A 20,928-nucleotide genomic window follows, 5' to 3' on the forward strand; every position below is an offset into this window, starting at 1 on the left:
TCATTTGAAAATTCCGAGAATTTCTGGAAACCGGTTTTCTTGGTTCCTACCGAAAAAATGAGAATCGATGAAAAAAACATGGGCATGACATGGCAGCAATAAAATAAAAACATTCACGATAAAGTGCATTCATTCTTGTCTACACAAGACATCTTTTGTGCAATAGGTATATTGCCATGTGAGAGTTGCATAGGAGAGTTGCGTTCATAGAAATGCATCATAGAAAGTACATAGGAGAGTTGCATAGAGGAAGGGCGAGAGCACACCAATTGCACAGGGAAAAAAAGAAAATGGAAACGCAAAATGAAAAACTCAATAGAAGAATTGTATGTAAGATGTCGGTCACGAGCCAGCGCGCACATGAGCGTTCCTATAGTAGGTCCTAAGGCACACACAATTTTTGATTAGTACTAGCATGCATGTCAATGAAGATCACATGTTGTGCCTAATCTGTAATAGTTGGTCCGTCATTCTTTTGCCTATAGTTCATGATTTCTTTTCAGTTATGTAATTTAGAAAATAAGTATGTTATTGTCCAATCATACCATGTCAGTATAGGTTATGGAGGATGGGGATTATTAGTGAAAAAGCATAGGTCAAGCTTGATATGTTTTCATCTATAGTTACCTAACCTCTTGTACAAAGTAGTCATGCATTTTTTGATTATCAAGCTTCAACTGCATGATGCTTCTGTTCATTAACTCCATCTTTTTTAGGTTCGTTATAAGCAAGGTTGACACATAATTGAGGAAGATGATGTCCATTGATTTCGACAGCGGCAACTATGTACGTTGTAGGGCCTATTGGAGAAGACATTCACAAGACCACAGTGGGCTTTTATGAGTTCAGACCAGAGATGCTTCCTAAAGTATATGCATGATAGCCCGTAGCAACGCACGGGCGTTCTACTAGTTATGGATAGGTTTCCAAAATCCTCCAAATCATCCTAGTAAGATACGAAAGCAGGTTAGGAAGGTATTGTTTGTCCCATTTATTATCTCTTATTTTTAGATATACATTTATGTTACTGAATTTTATTATGAAAATTAACTTTCCCAGTGTAGCGAGGGCAATGGGTAGAAAAGACTTATAGTCCCGTTTGGATGTATGTAGTGAGGCCCTGAAAGTTTAATTGGCCCAAAAATAAGTTGTTTAGATGGCCTATGTGCTTTCTTTTTTTAGTTGAGATGACCTCTGTAATGAGATGTGCAAATAAAGCTCAATACTTCATTGGTACAGTGACTACTCTTTGGGCGATTTGGACCGCTCGTCACATAGCCATCCATGAGAGTGAGTTTCAGCCATCGTTATCAACACATCTTTTCGTCAAAAACTTCATCTTGGATTTGGAGACAACCTATAAGCAGCCTCATAAGGCTGCACCGGCCAGTACCATCGGTCACCGTCGCATGCCATGGATCTCGCCTCCTGAGTGACTCACAAAATTTAATGTTGATGGTGCAACCTCCGGGAATTGGGATGTTGGAGCTATTGTTGCGGCCTACTGGAACCGGAATGACACATCTCTTAGGTCATCTACGATCACCTTCAGTGGTATAACTGAAGCATCTATCCCGAGTCTTTAGCCGTCAGGGAAGCTCAAGCCCTAGCTAATGACATGCTGGTCAACCACTTGCTTATCGCATCTGATTGCCAAGCAATAGTGAAGGATGTCTCTGAAAGGCCAGGTGACAGTAAGGGAGCGACCATCAAGGAAATTGTTGCCCGATCGACCATCCGAGTTTGAGCATTGTTGCCTTATCATCCACAAGAGAAGAAATAGTAACCATGAAGCAGATAGCTTAGCGATTTTTTCCTTTTACTCCCTTCATAAAGAAATATAAGAGCATTTAGATAACTAAAGTAATAATCTAAACGCTCTTATATTTCTTTACAGAGGGAGTATCTTTGAATGTTGCCCGCAAAATTTGGAACAGCGTTGTTGATCAAAATGAAATGCAGCGAACTTCTCTAAGAAATGGTATTGAGCAACACTAGCACATCCTCGAAATAATTCGGAACCCCTTTCCCCACACCCCCATCTTCTCGATGGACGATATGGCTCCGACAGTTACCGCCATTGTCGAAGTTCCCATCTCTTCTATTCCCGCTTCTCCCCTGCTCCTCGCCCCCTTCCCATGGAGGTGCGGATCCTGGCTTCTTCCCTGCAGTGCTTAGCGGGGACAATGGGGACCATGATGTCTCCCCGGCGATGGCTTGCCTCGGCATCGACGCCTCCCCCGATGGCATGGTTCCCGGCGACATGACCCTAGCCCCATTATGGTGTCGGACAACAAAGAGTCGGATGCAATGCCTCACTCTGACTCCCTGCGTTGACATCCCTCTAGTGGTCGCATGCTTCGGCGTTGTTGACCTACATGAGGCGCCTATTAGTCAATTATGTGGCATGACATTCACCATAAAGTGATGTTAGTACCTTATCTGATTCCAACCAGCAATATTTGCACAATCAAATACACTGAAACGAAGCCTATTTGAATTTACATAGAAATTGAGGGGAATGGATAGAAAAGATAGTGCTTCCTCCGTTCACAAATACAGTATAAGATTTTCTAACCTTTTTCTGGATCGGATGTACTCCCTCCAGCTGTGATCTAAACGCTGGAGTATATGTTTTAGCATGTTTGCTCATTCATTTGAGTCTGTATGCAGAACATATTGAACTATCCAAAACATTTTGTATTTGTGAACAGAAAGAGTAGAATATTTCCTTCTAGAGTTTCAAGTAGCAACACTGCGAAAATACATAGGTGAACATGGTTCCATGTGCACCAACAAGAATAGTAAATTCAAAAAAAATACTGGAAAAATCAAAAATTATCTACATTTTCTGGATGTCAAACTTGGTCGACCATCCTACACACGTAAGAAATTTCCTGAAGGAATGACAGCAGGGTATTTTATAGTGAAGAAAATACAGTCAGACCTTACTATTCCTTCAAATAGTGCTTTCCAATATAGCATATATATTTTTTTCTTCTTCGCCTAGAATGTCATGGGTGTCATTTCCTTGTGAAACTTCATATTCAAGTAGAATGGTCGACTATGTATACTAAAAAAGATTTAGATTTTTTAGTTTTTTTTTCTAGTATTTTTTTCAAATTTGCTATTCATAATTGGTGCATGTGGAACCATCTCATCTCCCAAAAATTCCTGTCCCACTGGCAGACATTTTTAAAAGAAAAAATCAGGCTGGCTTATCCTACAGGCCTCCTCGCCGCTCAGCCAGCCCGCTGAGCTCACTCCATGGCCGCCACTGTCGCCCCACCGGCGGCCCCGCCGCCCACCTCCGCCACCATCCGCTCCCTCACCGCCGCGGGGAACCACGGCGCCGCCCTCCGAGCGCTCTCCTCCCTCTCGGCCTCCTCCGCCCAGCTCGACCACTTCGCGCTCCCGCCGGCCATCAAGTCCGCGGCCGCGCTCCGGGACGGCCGGGCCGCGCGCGCGCTCCACGCGGCCGCCCTCCGCCGCGCGCTCATCCACCGGCCCACCCCCGCCGTCGGCAACGCGCTCCTCACCGCCTACGCGCGCTGCGGCGACCTCGACGCGGCCCTCACGCTCTTCGCCGCCACGCCGCCGGAGCTCCGCGACGCCGTGTCCTACAACTCGCTCATCTCCGCGCTCTGCCTGTTCCGGCAGTGGGAGCGCGCGCTCGACGCCCTCCGCGGCATGCTCGCCGAGGCCCGCCACGACGTCAGCTCCTTCACCCTCGTCAGCGTGCTCCTCGCCTGCTCCCACCTCGCCGGCGACGACGGCCGCCGCCTCGGCCGCGAGGCCCACGCGTTCGCGCTCAAGCACGGCTTCCTCGACGAGGGCCGCGAGCGCTTCCCCTTCAACGCGCTGCTCTCCATGTACGCGCGCCTCGGCCTCGTCGACGACGCGCAGTCGCTCTTCCGCACCACGGCGGCCGCGTTCTCCCCCGGCGGCGGCGACGTCGTGACGTGGAACACCATGATCAGCCTGCTCGTGCAGGGCGGCCGGTGCGCCGAGGCCGTGGAGGTGCTCTACGACATGGTGGCCCTCGGCGTGCGGCCGGACGGCGTGACGTTCGCGAGCGCGCTCCCGGCTTGCTCGCGGCTGGAGATGCTCGCCCTCGGCCGGGAGATCCACGCCGTCGTCCTCAAGGATGGCGACCTCGCCGCCAACTCGTTCGTGGCGAGTGCGCTGGTGGACATGTACGCCGGCAACGAGCGGGTGGGCAACGCGCGGAGGGTGTTCGACATGGTGCCGGAGCCGGGCCGGCAGCTGGGCATGTGGAACGCCATGATCTGCGGCTACGCGCAGGCCGGCATGGACGCGGAGGCGCTCCAGCTCTTCGCGCGGATGGAGGCGGAGGCCGGGTGCGCGCCGAGCGAGACCACCATGTCCGGCGTGCTCCCGGCGTGCGCGCGCTCCGAGGGGCTCGCCGGCAAGGAGGCCATGCACGGGTACGTGGTGAAGCGCGGCATGGCGGGCAACCGGTTCGTGCAGAACGCGCTCATGGACATGTACGCGCGCCTCGGCGAGATGGACGTGGCGCGCCGGATCTTCGCCATGATCGACCCCCGCGACATCGTGTCCTGGAACACCCTCATCACCGGGTGCGTCGTGCAAGGTCACGTCGCCGAGGCGTTCCAGCTCGTCACGGAGATGCAGCTGCCATCATCATCGTCATCCACGGAAGATGAGAGGTGCATGCCGAACAACATCACGCTGATGACGCTGCTGCCGGGGTGCGCGGCGCAGGCGGCGCCGGCGAGGGGGAAGGAGATCCACGGGTACGCGGTGAGGCACGCGCTGGAGTCGGACATCGCCGTGGGCAGCGCGCTGGTGGACATGTACGCCAAGTGCGGCTGCCTGGCGGCGTCGAGGGCGGTGTTCGACCGGCTGCCCAGGCGGAACGTCATCACCTGGAACGTCCTCATCATGGCCTACGGGATGCACGGGCTCGGCGGCGACGCGGTGGCGCTCTTCGACCAGATGGCGGCGGGCGGCGAGGCGACGCCCAACGAGGTCACCTTCATCGCCGCCCTGGCCGCCTGCAGCCACTCCGGGCTGGTCGACCGCGGGCTGGAGCTGTTCCGCGGCATGGAGAGGGACCACGGCGTGAAGCCGACGCCGGACCTCCACGCCTGCGTCGTCGACGTGCTCGGCCGGGCGGGGAGGCTCGACGAGGCGTACAACATCATCACCTCCATGGAGCCCGGCGAGCACCAAGTGTCAGCATGGAGCAGCCTGCTAGGCGGCTGCCGGCTGCACCGGAACGTGGAGCTCGGCGAGATCGCTGCCGGGCGGCTCTTCGAGCTGGAGCCCGACGAAGCCAGCCACTACGTGCTCCTCTGCAACATCTACTCGGCCGCCGGGATGTGGGAGAAGTCGGTGGCGGTGCGGGCGAGGATGCGGCGGCAGGGCGTGGCCAAGGAGCCCGGGTGCAGCTGGATCGAGGTCGACGGCGCGATCCACCGGTTCATGGCGGGCGAGTCGGCGCACCCGGCGAGCGCGGAGGTGCACGCGCACATGGACGCGCTCTGGGAGCGGATGCGGCGCGAGGGGTACGCGCCGGACACGTCGTGCGTGCTCCACGACGTCGGCGAGGCCGAGAAGGCGGGCATGCTCCGGTACCACAGCGAGAAGCTGGCCATCGCCTTCGGGCTGCTGCGGGCGCCGGCCGGGGCCGCCATCAGGGTGGCCAAGAACCTGAGGGTGTGCAACGACTGCCATGAGGCGGCCAAGTTCATGTCCAAGATGGTTGGGCGGGAGATTGTGCTCAGGGATGTCAGGAGGTTCCACCATTTCCGGGACGGCTCCTGCTCATGTGGGGACTACTGGTAGAACACAGCAACGCTAAAAAATGTTTCACACCATAGAAACAGCATCCACTTTGACAAAATCACAGGAAATGTTCCTTGCTCACAATATCAGCAACTATCTGGATTACTTATGAAGTGAAATACTCCCTTGTCTCAAAATGTAAGACAGTTTGGGGGGATGAGCTCGGCAGTAAAATTGGAAAAAATTCTGAATCTTTTTTGTGGTAAACTTCAACAAATTTTAGAACCTTGTTTACTAATGGTGTCAAAGTGCAGGTCTAACTTCTTATAACACACAGACGACAAAGCAGTTGTCAAAGGACAGGTCCAACTTCTTATAACACGGTGTCAGCTAGACGATAAGATTCGGTACGGGTACAGAAGGGTTCTTGTTTACTAATGCTAGAGCTAGAACAGCATATGGAAACCGCCTCGCTACCATAAACCGAGATAACTATCCATCAGTCATAACCTCTTCTGTTGGGAGCTGGGGATCTTGAGCGCTGGACAGGAGATCAGCTGTGATTTTACATAAAGATTTCATCAAACGACAGGAAACAGATGATGTTAACAAATGAAGGACTGGATAATCTTCCTCACAAAAAGAACTGAATACTCAATGCTTATAAGAAGATTTCTGCAACATTATTGTAAGATGGGATCAAATATAGGGACTAATCACTGAATTCAGAAGTGAACCATAACAATATAGGAGGCAGATAAAAAAGAAAATAGAACACAATAACTAATCAGACTAAAGTGGTTTGGCTAATTCAAATGGTAGATCCTAATGAAAGTATCTGCCAGCAGGACTAAGAAGTGCAACCATATGAAGATCAAACAAAAACAATGTGAGTGCATTACCTTCGATATCGATCACGAACAGGACTCCTGCTCCTGCCATATGCACCATACTGAGGACTTGCTGGACGGCCATAGTCAGGACTAGGTCGTGACCTTCGGTACATTGGGCTAACAGAACGGCGATATGAACTGTCATCCTGCCTTCCATAGCCACCACCTCTACTTGGCCTGTCATACTTGTCACCTGGTTCACTATCATCCCTGAAGGCATACTCAACAGAAATCACTCTGTCCAGTAACTTCCTGCAGAGGGGAATGAGAATTAATCAGGCATAGTTTTATACCACATAAGCTTATGAAACAGCATGCAATACATTTAGCAGTAACTAAAGTTTTGTAGAAAAACAGGTGGAACTGGTACCAACTACCAACATGCCAGCTGCAGTCAGATTCTGCTAAAAAACTGAACTTCTGTGGAAAAACAGGTGAAAGTGGTACTAACTACCAGCATGATGCCAACTGCAGTCAGAATATGCTCACTATATAAACTCAAAAACAGGTGAAACTGGCGCTTACGTCAAATGAGTAGCATCTAGGGCTTTTGTGGCTTCTTCCTGTGTTTCAAATTGCACGAAAGCAAAGTTCTTCCTTATCCGAACATTTGAAATCCTCCCAAAATGACCAAAATGCCTTTCAAGATCACTGACTCTTGTGTTGATCGGGTCAAAGTTAATGACAAACAGTGTCTTAGTAGGCTTGGTATTCACCGGTGGTTTACTGTAGCCATCACGGTCATCACGTCTGGTTCCACGGTCGCCCTGTTACATGAATCACCGGAAAAGAATTACAAAATGAACTGAAGCCAATATTATTTCAAATACCACCTAAATCAGACGGTAGTCAGCATATGACAGAACACAGTTTTATGACTTTCTTTGTGTTAAGGTTTAGTGGAGTTGCAAGACCAGCAAGAGAAATTACCCGGGACCACTCCACTGAAAGTCTGCGTCTCCCAGGGCCAAAGGGATAACCATCCAGAGCCCGTATGGCATCATCACCATCACGCTCATCCTCAAAGTAGACAAAAGCAAACCCTAAAAAAGGTAAATCCACAAGTAAGAACCATATGAAACTAGATATTGTGCGAGTCATTGTTCACCAACCATATTTTTTTATTGGACAAGTAAGTAAAATACATGAAACAAATTCAGTCAAATTCAAACCTAACAGAAACAGAAAAATACTGCACCTGCACAGATCTGATGGTATCAACAGCGCTAATGAGCTTACTGGTAGATTCCATTCATGATGAGGCTAGGCATGGTGTTGTACAACTTATATCCAAAAGTTCCAAAGTAAGAAGGTATGACTGGAGGCACTGAACATGCTTCACCATTCTACAGACCAAGAGCCTCACAGACATTGCTTACTGAGACAGCACACATAGCAAGTTATCAAGTTGATGCCTGAGAGGATACTTCTAGTCATGGCATGGTATGGCATGATGGAACTGATGGCATGGCACGAATCGCGTGATGATTGATGTCAGTCCCGGCAAAACATGCTTGGCAGTGGTAACATATTACAGTGCATCAGGAAAATGGATGGCCAAGTGCAGGGAGTGATGGCCGGATGAGTCAGGAGTGAATGGAGGGTGAGTTGAGGAGCCCCGGGGGAGCTATGTATGTTTGCCTCGGTAGTTCCTGCGTCAGAGTAAACATTTAAACATCGTTGCTGCCAGCTATGCATACATTGCTTGCAACTACTTTTTCTTACAGAACATGGACCACCATATAAGTTCAGATAGGTGTTCCACGCCATAAATTGTACAGAAGCATAGCTAACAGAGTTTAACACCCCAACTGTTGCATCATAGATTAATAAAACTGATACTCAGATCCTCTGTACAGGTTATGCTTTGTGTAAGGTGCCAAAAAACATTAAAGAAATTCACGGACCACCATATATATGTTAAGACAACACCACAAATTTTACAGAAGCATAGGTAACAGAGATTAGTGAAGCAAAATTACCATGATGATTGCATCACAGGTTAATACAACCAACATCCAGATTTCAGATCATCTCGAGAAATTATGCCAGGTGTAAGGTGAAAAGAAACATGCACAAGTCAAAACCTTAAGCAAACAAATTATCTCCAGGGTTCTTCTTTAATCAATTTAGAATAAAGGCAAGTTTTAGCATTGTCCCTCTTACCTCCTTTTTTCACATGGCAGGTAAGAAGGTAAGAGCTAATCAGACGGACTACTTAATGAAATCAACGGCTCATATATATTATATACTCTTACATCTCATGTGGAAAGAGGTAAAAGGGACCATGTTAAAACTGCCCCTAAGCTAATTGCATGCTCTAGTGAGACAAAAAATTACAAGTAGAGTTAAATTCGTTCTTCCAACTCTGTACCCAGGAAACTTAGCATATGAACAGATCGGCCCCAGGTGATGAGCACTGGTGGGGCAGGTAAGCACCCGACCGGCCACGAAACACCGGTAATGCGCATAGGCATCAAAACAGGGGTGGCAATCATGAAATCAAATCCTTATACAGCTTCACATAAGTGTCCCACCCCATATATAAATTTTACGGAAGCATAGCTAACAGAGATTAGCCAAGCAAAATAGCCAAAATTATTGCATCACATATTAGCACCACTAATATTCAGATTTCAGGTCATGTGTAGAAATTACGCTTTGTGCGAGGTGCCGATAAACATGCACTGATGATAAAAAAAATTCTAATAATCAATTTTAGAGAACTAATTACAGGTTAAATTCGTCCTTCCACCTTTGTTGTAGCCACAAAAAATTAGCATGAACAGATCGGGCCCGGGTGAACACAGGAGACGCGGACGGGCGTCGCGACGGGCGACGGGAGGGAGATCTGACGGCGGAGGGCCGGGAGGGGGGATGGTGGGGGGCGGACCTGACTTCATGTCGATGCGCTCGATCCTGCCGTAGCGGTAGAAGAGGCGGTCGAGCTCCGAGTGGCGGGTGTCGTAGTCCAGGTTCCCCACGAACACGGGCCTCATCCTCGCCGGCGCGACCCGATCGAGACCCTGCCTGCGCGCGCAAAGAGGAGAGCGAGCGGGTCAAAATCGCCGCCTGAGAGGGCGGCAGAGAGGGGGCGGGGAGGAAGTGATGGAAACCCTAGAGGTGAGCAGTACCTGCGTCGCCGGAGAGGGGAGGAGGGAGGCGGCTAGGGTTCTTCTCCGGCTTCGAGCTGCGGTGGCGTCGGGGTGTGTGCTCCTTCCTCTTCTTCTTTTTTTGAGACAAGTGTGTGCTCCTTCCTTGTCTTGTGCGGGTTGGCTCTTGGATGGTTGGGTTGGGTTTGGGACGAACGAGGCTCGTGCGGCGTTGGGCTTTTCACACGGCCCGTGGTTGGGCTTGGGCTGGCCTCTCGCTGTTTCCAAGCCCTTCTCTATGATGTAAAAAGTTTTAAGAAAAACTCTACAATATATTTACAAAAATATGTTCAATCCAGCGGCTGCAGCATCTTCTTCCTCCTCCCCCGTGTCAATCATCTTACTCCTCCAGAGACCAGGTGCCCACAGTTGGCGGTACTACGTCCGCCTACCCCTACTTGAGCAACCGTGCCATGACCATCCCTCTAAGCTCCTCCGCGCCGATAATGGACATGGCTTGCCAATAAAAGTTGTTAACTTTTCACCATTCGCTGTCCGGCCGGCGGCTAATCATAGCAATAATCGCCATTTGCCAACCTCACTCTCCTCTCATTGTTTTCACCATTACCAGTGTCCAGTATAGCAATCATGCATGATGTTTTTATATATAGAAAAATAAATCATGCATGATGCCATTGGTTCACAATACTAATTTTGTTTTGCTTAATGAACAAATGAATTCAAAAGGACACCAACACTGTTTCTTGCGTTATATTTACTACAGCCTCGTCATAACGTCGAGATAATAAGAAACACGGAGCATGAGACGATGATCCAGGATCACACATACTCCCTGTGTTCCAAGACACTTATTTGGGACGGAGGGAGCATATGTTACTCTTTCCTTTTGCTAGGGAGATACGTTACTTGCGCCATTTCTCTATGTATTTATTTATTTCTATTTATTTTCTTCTCAATAAAATTTGGAAAAGCAAATGCAGAAGATGTCTATGTGCCCATCTGTCGTTGGCAGACACGAGTCCATCCCCACTACTAAATCTATGTTCCATTTTCGCCATGATCACTCTAGCTTATGGTGCCACGCCCCAATGTTTGCAACAATCAGACCCACCAGCATGTCTTGCCCCATTCAGTTTAGCGGGATGCTGGCATAAGAACAGGTCTACAACTATGTTATCGTTGCATCACCTCGTTCAATTTAACGGTTCACCGACATAAGAACGGGTCTACAACTATGCTATCGTTGTATCACATCGTTCAGTTCAGCTACATGCCGACATAGCATTATAAGATCAGCCACCTCTGATTGCTAAATTAACAAAACTTACCAATTTAATTCGTTTTCACTGTAGATTTTTTTTAGACAGCCTCGCATGCTTTATTCGTGGTCCATAATGTTTACAGGTAGAAAATCAAGATCTCCTTGCTGGCCCAGCCACACATGGCGGCCAAACCCTAAAGACAAAGCAAATTTAGCGCGATTGTGAGCCTCGAAGTTCGAGCTCCTAAACTCATGAACTACTTTACATGAAATAAAAGAGTTTGCACAAAGTATTATATCATGCACTATAGCTCCATACCCAGCCGCCGAGTTCTTCTGGACATCATCTACCACCCTCTTACAGTCCGTTGCAATATGAATAGAATGTTCATATAGATCCTCAGCCAGAGCTTGACCTTCCCGTACAGCTACCGCCTCCAGTGTACTTGCATCAGTGATGAACTCGAGTTTTAGAGCCGAAGCACCCAAGAATCTTCCATTGCGGTCTCGGCACACCACTCCCGCTGCACCACGCTCCCCTTGCATGGACAATGCCGCGTCCACATTCATCTTTGCATGGCCCTTAGGCGGGGGCTAACCACGCAGATTGCCTGAGGTTGGCTAGCTTCGGCCCTCCCCTAACTCCTTTGTCTAACATCTTCAAATCCCTCAAGTAACAGGTTATGAAAGAGTTAGTAGAAAACGGACTATCAAAAATCTCTTCGTGTATAGCTCTCCTTCTAGCTCACCAAACTGCCCATAGGTTCACCACCATCAGTGTAAATTCCGCCTGTGGCAGCGAGTGGTGCATAACGAAGATCCAGTTTTTTGCATCAAGGGACAGATTATCAAGCATTGTCTCCACTGTTTCCTCTGAGCAAAGTGACCAAACATTTCTAGCCATCACGCAGTCTATTAGTGCATGCTTCCAGTTATCTTGCGCGGAACAAAAAGCACACACGCTCGTAGTTGACATATTCCGGTGATGTAACACCCCCGCTGTTGGGATTGTTTCATGACAAAGCCTCCATAGAAATGCCTTGATTTTCGATGGGACCATAATGTGCCACAGGGAAGTCCAAGATGATTCCTCTTCTGCCTCATTTGAGTGTCGGCGTACCGGCTGCAGTAATGCTTCCCCTTGCAATTTCATTTTCAGCATAAATTTATATACTAACCTTACTGAAAAAACTCCCCTTTCATCTTCTCCCCATGCCCAAAAATCGTCAACTCTTCTGGTACACGGCGGGATTTTGAGTATTATATTAGCATCCACAGGCAGAAAGACCGCCCGTATCTTGTCTTCCATCCTGAGGGAGTCATGGATTAGGGGGTCTCCGGACAGCCGGACTATCTCCATTGGCCGGACTATTAGACTATGAAGATACAAGATTGAAGACTTCGTCTCGTGTCCGGATGGGACTCTACTTGGCGTGAAAGGCAAGCTAGGCAATACGGATATGGATATCCCCTCCTTTGTAACCGACCTTGTGTAACCCTAACCCTCTCTGGTGTCTATATAATCCGGAGGGTTCTAGTCCGTAGGACAACAATCATAACATACAATCATACCATAGGCTAGCTTCTAGGGTTTAGCCTCTCTGATCTCGTGGTAGATCTACTCTTGTACTACCCATATCATCAATATTAATCAAGCAGGACGTCGTAGGGTTTTACCTCCATCAAGAGGGCCCGAACCTGGGTAAAACATCGTGTCCCCTGCCTCCTGTTACCATCCGGCCTAGACGCACAGTTCGGGACCCCCTACCCGAGATCCGCCGGTTTTGACATCGACATTGGTGCTTTCATTGAGAGTTCCTCTGTGTCGTTGTCGTTAGACTTGATGGCTCCTACTATCATCGATAGCGATGCGGTCCAGGGTGAGACTTTTCTCCCCGGAAAGATCTTCGTATTCGGCGGCTTTGCACCGCGGGCTAATTCGCTTGGCCATCTGGAGCAGATTGAAAGCTACGCCCCTGGCCATCAGGTCAGATTTGGAAATTTGAACTACACGGCCGACATCCGCGGAGACTTGATCTTCGACGGATTCGAGCCACAGCTGGGCGCGCCGCACTGTCGCGATGGGTATGACCTAGCTCTGCCGCCGAACAGTACCCCAGAGGCCGCGCCCGCATCTGCTCCGACCCTTAGTTCGGAGCCAACTACGCCAATCGAGGACGGGTGGTTAGACACCGCCTCAGGGGCTGCAGTCTCAACGGCGATCGAGCTGAACACCAGCATAATCCTCTGTGCAACCCGTGACTCCAAGGTGCCGGACTCTTTTTCTGACTCCGAACCGCCCGCGCCCCTGCCAATCGAATCCGATTGGGCGCCGATCATGGAATTCACCGCCACGGATATCTTTCAGCACTCGCCCTTCGGCGACATTCTGAATTCACTAAGGTCTCTCTCTTTGTCAGGAGAGCCCGTGCCGGATTATGGCCAGCAGGATTGGGATGCGGACGACGAAGAAGTTCGACGCCCACCCACCACCCACTTCGTAGCCACTGTCGATGATTTAACCGACATGCTCGACTTCGACTCCGAAGACATCGACGGTATGGACGACGATGTAGAAGACGAACATGAACCAGCACCTATAGGGCACTGGAAAGCCACCTCATCATATGACATATACATGGTGGATACACCCAACGAAGGCAATGGCGACGGGATAGCGGAGGATGACCCCTCCAAGAAGCAACCCAAGCACCGACGTCAGCGGCGCCACTCTAAGTCCCGCCAAAGCAAAAGTGGTGATACCGGCACCGGAGATAATAATACCCCGGATAGTGCCGAAGACAACAACAATCCCCTCCAGCACGATTTAGAGCAGGAGGATGAAGGAGCCAGCTCTCCTGAGAGAGCGGCAGATGGAGAGGAGGAGGATGACAATTACATCCCCCCCTCCGAAGACGAGGCAAGCCTCAGCGATGATGAATTCACCGTTCTAGAGGATCCCGTCGAACAAGAGCGCTTCAAGCGCCGGCTTATGGCCACGACAAATAGCCTGAAGAAAAAGTAGCAGCAGCTTCAAGTTGATCAAGATCTGCTAGCTGGCAAATGGACTGAGGTCCTCGCGGCCGAGGAATATAACTCGAGCGCCCCTCCAAGAGTTATCCAAGGCGCAGGTTACTACCGCGACTGGAGGAAGAAGCGTATGATACGGCTGATCGGCCACCTCGTGGCCGCGATAGAGAGGCATTCCAGCCAAAAGCTCAGCCTCCACCCCAATGCCATTCAAATAAAAAGGCATGGGGAGATACGCCAGACCTGCGAGACATATTGGAGGACAAGGCAAAGCATTCAAGATCGATCTACGGATCACGAGGGCGCACCACTCTGCGAGACAACATACGTCACGCCGGATACAGTAAAAGCAAATCCGACCGGGCCGAACACAGCGGGCAAGACCCATTCGAGCTGCGTCGAGATATAGCCCAATACAGAGGCGCCACACACCCCTTATGCTTCACAGACGAAGTAATGGAACATCAATTCCCAGAAGGTTTCAAACCTGTAAACATTGAATCATACGACGGCACAACAGATCCCGCAGTATGGATTGAGGACTTCCTCCTCCACATCCACATGGCCCGCAGTGATGACTTACACGCCATCAAATACCTCCCACTAAAGTTCAAAGGACCAGCGCGGCATTGGCTTAACAGCTTGCCAGCGGACTTCATTAGCTGTTGGGAAGATCTGGAAGCCGCATTCCTCGACAACTTTTAGGGCACTGATGTGCGACCACCAGACGCCGATGACTTGAGCCACATAATTCAGCAGCCAGAAGAGTCGGCCAGGCAATTCTGGACTCGGTTCCTTACAAAGAAAAATCAAATCATCGACTGTCCGGACGCGGAGGCCTTAGCGGCTTTTAAGCACAATATCCGAGATGAGTGGCTAGCCCGGCACCTTGGTCAGGAAAAGCCGAAATCTATGGCAGCTCTCACGACGCTCATGACCCGCTTTTGTGCGAGAGAAGACAGCTGGCTGGCTTGCAGTAATAACATATCAAAGAACCATGGTACCTCAGATACCAAGGACGGCAATAACAGGTCATGTCGTAACAAGCATAAGCACCGCATTAACAGCGAAAATACTGAGGATACGGTAGTCAATGCCGGATTCAAAGGCTCTAAACCCGGTCAGCGAAAATAGCCATTCAAACAAAGTACGCCTGGTCCGTCCAGCTTGGACCGTATACTCGATCACTCGTGTCAAATACACGGCACCCCAGACAAGCCAACCAATCACACCAACAGGGATTGTTGGGTGTTCAAGCAGGCCGACAAGTTAATTATCAAAAAGAAGGACAAGAGGCCGCATAGCCATGACGAGGAGGAGCCTCGGCAGCCGCACACTGGAGGACAGAAGAGATTTCCCCCGCAAGTGCAGACGGTGAACATGATATACGCAACCCATATCCCCAAGAGGGAGCAGAAGCGTGCGCTCAGAGACATATATGCGTTGGAGCCAGTCACCCCAAAGTTCAACCCTTGGTCCTCCTGTCCGATCACCTTTGATCGCAGGGACCACCCCACTAGTATCTGTCATGGCGGATTCGCCGCACTGGTCCTAGACCCAATCATCAACGGATTTCACCTCACTCGAGTCCTTATGGACGGCGGCAGTAGCCTGAACCTGCTTTATCAGGACATAGTGCGCAAAATGGGCATAGACCCCTCAAGGATCAAACCCACGAAAACGACCTTTAAGGGCGTAATTCCAGGCATAGAGGCCCATTGCACAGGCTCAATTATACTGGAAGTGGTCTTCAGATCCCCGGATAATTTCCGAAGCGAAGAGTTAATCTTCGATATAGTCTCATTCCGCAGTGGTTATCACGCGCTGCTCGGGCGAACCGCATTCGCTAGATTCAATGCGGTACCGCCTTATGCATACCTCAAGCTCAAGATGCCAGGACCTCGTGGAGTTATTACAGTCAATGGGAACACATAGCGCTCTCTCCGAACAGAGGAGCACACCGCGGCCCTCGCAGCAGAAGCACAAAGCAGCCTCTCAAGGCAATCAACCAGTTCGGCGCTTCAAAACCCGGACACCTTCAAGCGCGCTCGGGGAAATCGACAAATAGACCGCCTGGCGCGATCTGAGCTCGCGTAGCAATACGGCGGCCACCCCTATCCCAGCCCAGCGACAAAACTTGTGCCGCGCGTACATAATTACACATTAAAAATACCATGGGCACATGTGGGGAGGGGGGCACAACTACGGCACGCCCCAAGACGCGGCCTAAACCGCACTAGGGGCTTCCCGTTCGGTCATTTTCCTTTTTCTTTCAGGACCTTAATCTCTGGAAACACTGTCCGGCAGCACTATTGCCGAGCACATGATGCAGCAACCAAGAAGTCAGACAACTACGTCATACACGGAATTCTCAGGTTGATTACAGTAACGAGTGAAATATTCAATTTAATATCATTACTCAGCTTGCCCTTGGAAGGGACTTAGTCCTACTTTTTGCTTATCGCACTATCTGTATCACTCTGCGTTAACGCATTTTTTTAATAAACAATGCATGACATTATGACTATTATTGCATTTTTGTTATATATATATATGTGTGTGTGTGTGTGTGTGTGTGTGTGTGTGTGTTCATTAACAATGCCTTGCAACCGTACACTTTGGTACGGCCAATACACCAGGGGCTCACGTCCCCCACAATGCGGTGTGAAAAGTCCAAACACTTCCACAAGTGCGGTGCCCCAAACTTATAGCATTATATGCATCAGCTCCGAATCATGTCTTTGGTCAAATGTTGGGTTTGCCCGGCTCCTATGTTTTGGTACCTTACGTTCCGCTTTATCGGCTAAGGTAGCGCTAGGAGAACTACTGCGATTGTGCCCCGGTTCTGCCGGGCTGAGCACCCCAGTAGAGAAAGCTAAAACTGACTGTCATGATAAGGCGAGAGACTAGTCACTGTTCGGCGAGGTTTTTCGAGTCCCTAAAGACTTATGCCGCTTAGGGCAAGCGGCCGGCCCTGTCCGGCTTAAAGGCGTGTATCACGCCCCGAATTTGGTCTTCCGAATACCAGGGGGTTCGCCGAAATTTAAAATTATATAATTCTATGGCTATGTGAGAGTGATAAAGCATTATTAGTCTGGTTGCCTTGTTCGTCATGCTGACCACCTCCCTTGAAGGACCCAAATATGGAAACAAGAGTGCTCAAGTTTATCCCGAACACCCCAGCACTTGTGGCATGGGGGCAGAAGCCGAGGACTAGCCATCTCTCAGATTGGATAAGCAGTCAAACAGAAGGTAATATTTTAAATTCAAACAAGCGTTGCATAGCGCATATGAAATAAGTTTTCATAAATACAGGATAAAACGAGCAAGTTTACTCAAATATTACATCTTTTGAACACTCATCCGCGATAAGACGGGCACCCGGCAGAACACCCTCGTAGTACATCTCGGGGTGGCGGTGCTCCTTGCCCTCCGGCGGCCCCTCCTTGATCAGCTTCACGACGTCTAGCTTGACCCACTGCAATTTCACACGGGCGAAAACCCGACGTGCACCTTCAATGCAGACGGATCGCTTGACGACCTCCAGCCGTGGGAAGGCATCCACAAGCTGCCTCACCAGGCCGAAGAAGCTGTTCGGAAGGGCGTCGCCAGGCCACAACCGGACTATAAAGCCCTTCATGGCCTGATTGCCCGCCTTATGTAGCTCGACCATCTGCTTCAGTTGGTCGCTCATCGGCACCGGATGTTCGGCCTCAGCATACTGAGACCAGAACAGCTTCTCCGTCGAGCTTCCGTCCTCGGCCTGGTAAAATTGTGCGGCATCGGACACACTGCGGGGCAAATCTGCGAATGCTCCTGAAGAGCTCCGGATCCGGGTAAGTAATCGGTAATTTACTTTTACATGCTTGCTTTGCATATAGAAAGCCTTACCCGCCGCTATCTTCTTTATCGCGTCGATCTCTTGGAGGGCCTTCTGGGCCTCGGCCTTGGCGCTCTTGACGCTCTCAAGGGCCACGGCAAGCTCAGACTCTCGCATCTTCAAGTCAAGCTCCAATGCCTCGTGCTTCGTCACGAGAGCCTGAAGCTCTTGCTGCACCTCGCCCACCCGAGCCTCGTGCTTCTCTCGCTCGGTGCGCTCCTCGGCCGCTTTATTTTCGGCCTCGGTTAGCGCTTGCTTCAGGGTCGCCACCTCGGTCGTGGCCCCTGGCAAAAATACGATGATCTTGTCATTTTGCAATTGCGTCCTCTTATATATATATACATATCTATAGACAGGGTATTACTTACCCTTGTTCTCCTCGAGCTGCCTCTTGACAAGGCCGAGCTCTTTCCTGGACCCCTCAAGGTCCTGCTTCAGTACGGCGACCTCCGCAGTCAGTGCGGCGGACGCCAGCAGCGAAGCCTGCATACGCATATTGACATACTTATATTAGACTCATGCGATATTATTTGATCCTTCATTCGGCTTTTCTTTGTGAACATCGAACAAAGCATCAGGGGCTACTGTCTATGCGGTAATATTTCTACTACATTTTAAAACACTTACCTCGAAGCCTGTTACAAGGCTGGCACAGGTTTCAGTCAATCCGCTCTTGGCGGACTGAACCTTCTGGATCACCGCACTCATGATGGTGCGGTACTCCTCATCGATGGACAGAGGTCACCGGCACAAGCGTTTTGCCCCTCTTAGAAGGAGGCCGCCTGCCCGAGCCCGGAACCGCTGGAGGGTCCGGCGCGGTGTTCGGCCGAGGGCCGAACTCGGAGCTCTCGGGGGCCCCGTCCCCTCGGCTCCCGGAGTCCGGAAGGTCGCCTTGAGGCGCCTCCGGGACTGTCTCCCCTCGATCTAGTGCCTCTTGAGACAACACCTCGGCATCGTCGGCAGGATGAGGGGAGGTGGCGGTCGGGACTGGATCGCTATCCATGTCCGACGAACCCAGGGAGCCGTCCGATGATACCTCGATATTGTCTCGTGGCGGCCTGCATAATTAGGTTTGGTGATTAGGGAAAGCAGTGCGACAAAGGAATCCTACGGGTTACTTTGGTATCCGAATACTTATGATCTCCCCGGGGGCTTGGCCCTGGGTAACCACTCGTCTTTGCTTTCGTCGGCGGCGGTGGAGCTGTCCGGAAGGAGAGTCCTTCCCTTCTTGGACTCTCTGGCCTCCCCAGTTGGGGCGGCCTTCCTTTTTCTGTCTCCCCCAGTCGGTGGGGGAGCATCTTCTTCTTCTTTTTCCTCGTCTTCGGGGGAAGAATGCGCCGCAGAGTCATCGGACGGTGAGTCCGATGACGCCTGGCGTCGGGAACTCTTTCGAGCTCCCTTTGCCTTCTTGGCCTTCTCCGACACCTTATAAGGGGCCGGAGTCAGCATCTTCGCCAGAAGAGCGTTTGCGGGGCCTTCAGGCAAAGGAGCCGGACAGTCGATCTGTCCGGCCATCTTCTGCCAGTCCTGTCAAAGGTACGGGAGTTTAGATCCCGCATAGAGTCAATCTGTATAAAAATAAGTATCCTGTGAAAGGTAAAGCAGCTTACCGCACTGGCTTGGCGCTTCGCGCTGAATCCGCGATCCTCAGTAATAGGGGGAGGGACCTCGGCACTTTTGAACAGCACCCTCCAGGCGTCTTCATGAGTCGTGTCGAAGAGCCTGTTCAGAGTTCGGTGCTGCGCCGGATTGAACTCCCACAAGGTGAACTCCCGTTGTTGGCACGGGAGTATCCGGCGAATGAGCATAACCTGGACTATGTTGACAAGTTTGAGCTTCTTGTCCACCATGTTTGGAGTCCGGTCAGCTCTTTCGAACTACCCCAGGACAGGCCTTTCTCTTTCCAGGAGGTGAGCCGCATGGGGATGCCAGATCGGAACTCGGGGGCCGCTACCCATGCGGGGTCACGCGGCTCAGTGATATAGAACCACCCCGATTGCCACCCCTTTATGGTTTCCACAAAGGAGCCCTCGAGCCATGTTATGTTGGGCATCTTGCCCACCATGGCACCTCCGCACTCTGCCTGGCGGCCGCCCACCACCTTCGGCTTGACATTGAAGGTCTTCAGCCATAAGCCGAAGTGGGGCTTGATGCGGAGGAAGGCCTCGCACACGACGATAAACACCGAGATGTTGAGGACGAAGTTCGGGGCCAGATCGTGGAAATCCAGGTCGTAATAGAACATGAGCCCCGAACGAATGGATGGAGAGGGAACCCCAGTCCGTAGAGGAAGTGGGTGAGGAATACTACCCTCTCATGGGGCCTTGGGCTGGGGATGAGCTGCCCCTCATCTGGGAGTCAGTGCGCTATGTCGTCGGGCAGGTATCCGGCTCTCCTCAGTTTCTTGATGTCTCCCTCCGTGACGGAGGAGACCATCCACTTGCCTCCCGCTCCGGACATGACTGGAGAAGGTCGAGGTGGGAAGTGCGGACTTGGGCGCTAGAGCTCGAGTGTCCGAGAATGGATGAGCAAAGGGGGAAGAAGGCATGGATAGAAAGGTGAGTCCTTATCCCTTTATATGGACGGACGAAACTAAGCGTCCCCACTTGCCTGGTAAAACTCGCTTATCCCCCAAGCGCCACAATTGATGGCGCGGTTGGGTTACCCACGCCCGTATTGATGAGAATCCCGTAATAAGGGGACACGATCTCTGCTTTGACAAGACGTGTCGAAAAACTGCCTCGCGTTATGTGCGGGGCTGGTTAAAAGAAACGCTTCGAATAATCACCGGGCCATGACGTAACATCATGCTGCCAAAACAAGCCAGCAAATTAGATCTGCGGAAATATTATTCTCTCTACGATGGAATGTGAAACTTATTTTGCAGGGTCGGACACTATTCTCGTGTTCAAATTCTTCTGTGATGTATTCGGAGAAGGAACCCGCCTTGCAATGCCGAAGACAATACTGCGCGCCGGA

General features: G+C 50.7%; 2 protein-coding genes across 2 annotated transcripts; one reads left to right on the top strand and one right to left on the bottom strand.

The window, feature by feature from the left end:
• Positions 1-3,164: 3,164 nt before the first annotated feature.
• Positions 3,165-6,025, top strand: LOC123186937 (pentatricopeptide repeat-containing protein At3g57430, chloroplastic-like). The gene has a single exon (XM_044598667.1). The coding sequence runs from the start codon at positions 3,268-3,270 to the stop codon at positions 5,830-5,832; it is 2,565 nt and encodes an 854-aa protein (XP_044454602.1). The 5' UTR covers positions 3,165-3,267; the 3' UTR covers positions 5,833-6,025.
• A 48-nt stretch (positions 6,026-6,073) lies between these two features.
• LOC123186938 (serine/arginine-rich splicing factor RS31) lies at positions 6,074-9,943 on the bottom strand. Its single transcript, XM_044598668.1, has 6 exons — positions 9,800-9,943; positions 9,559-9,695; positions 7,596-7,708; positions 7,191-7,432; positions 6,675-6,917; positions 6,074-6,329 (listed from the first exon to the last, which is right to left on the bottom strand). Exons 2-6 carry the CDS (start codon positions 9,662-9,664, stop codon positions 6,326-6,328), a joined length of 708 nt encoding a protein of 235 aa, XP_044454603.1. The 5' UTR covers positions 9,665-9,695; positions 9,800-9,943; the 3' UTR covers positions 6,074-6,325.
• Positions 9,944-20,928: the final 10,985 nt, after the last annotated feature.

The sequence above is a fragment of the Triticum aestivum genome, chromosome 2A (genome assembly GCF_018294505.1).
Source record: "Triticum aestivum cultivar Chinese Spring chromosome 2A, IWGSC CS RefSeq v2.1, whole genome shotgun sequence".
NCBI classification, from domain to species: domain Eukaryota; kingdom Viridiplantae; phylum Streptophyta; class Magnoliopsida; order Poales; family Poaceae; genus Triticum; species Triticum aestivum.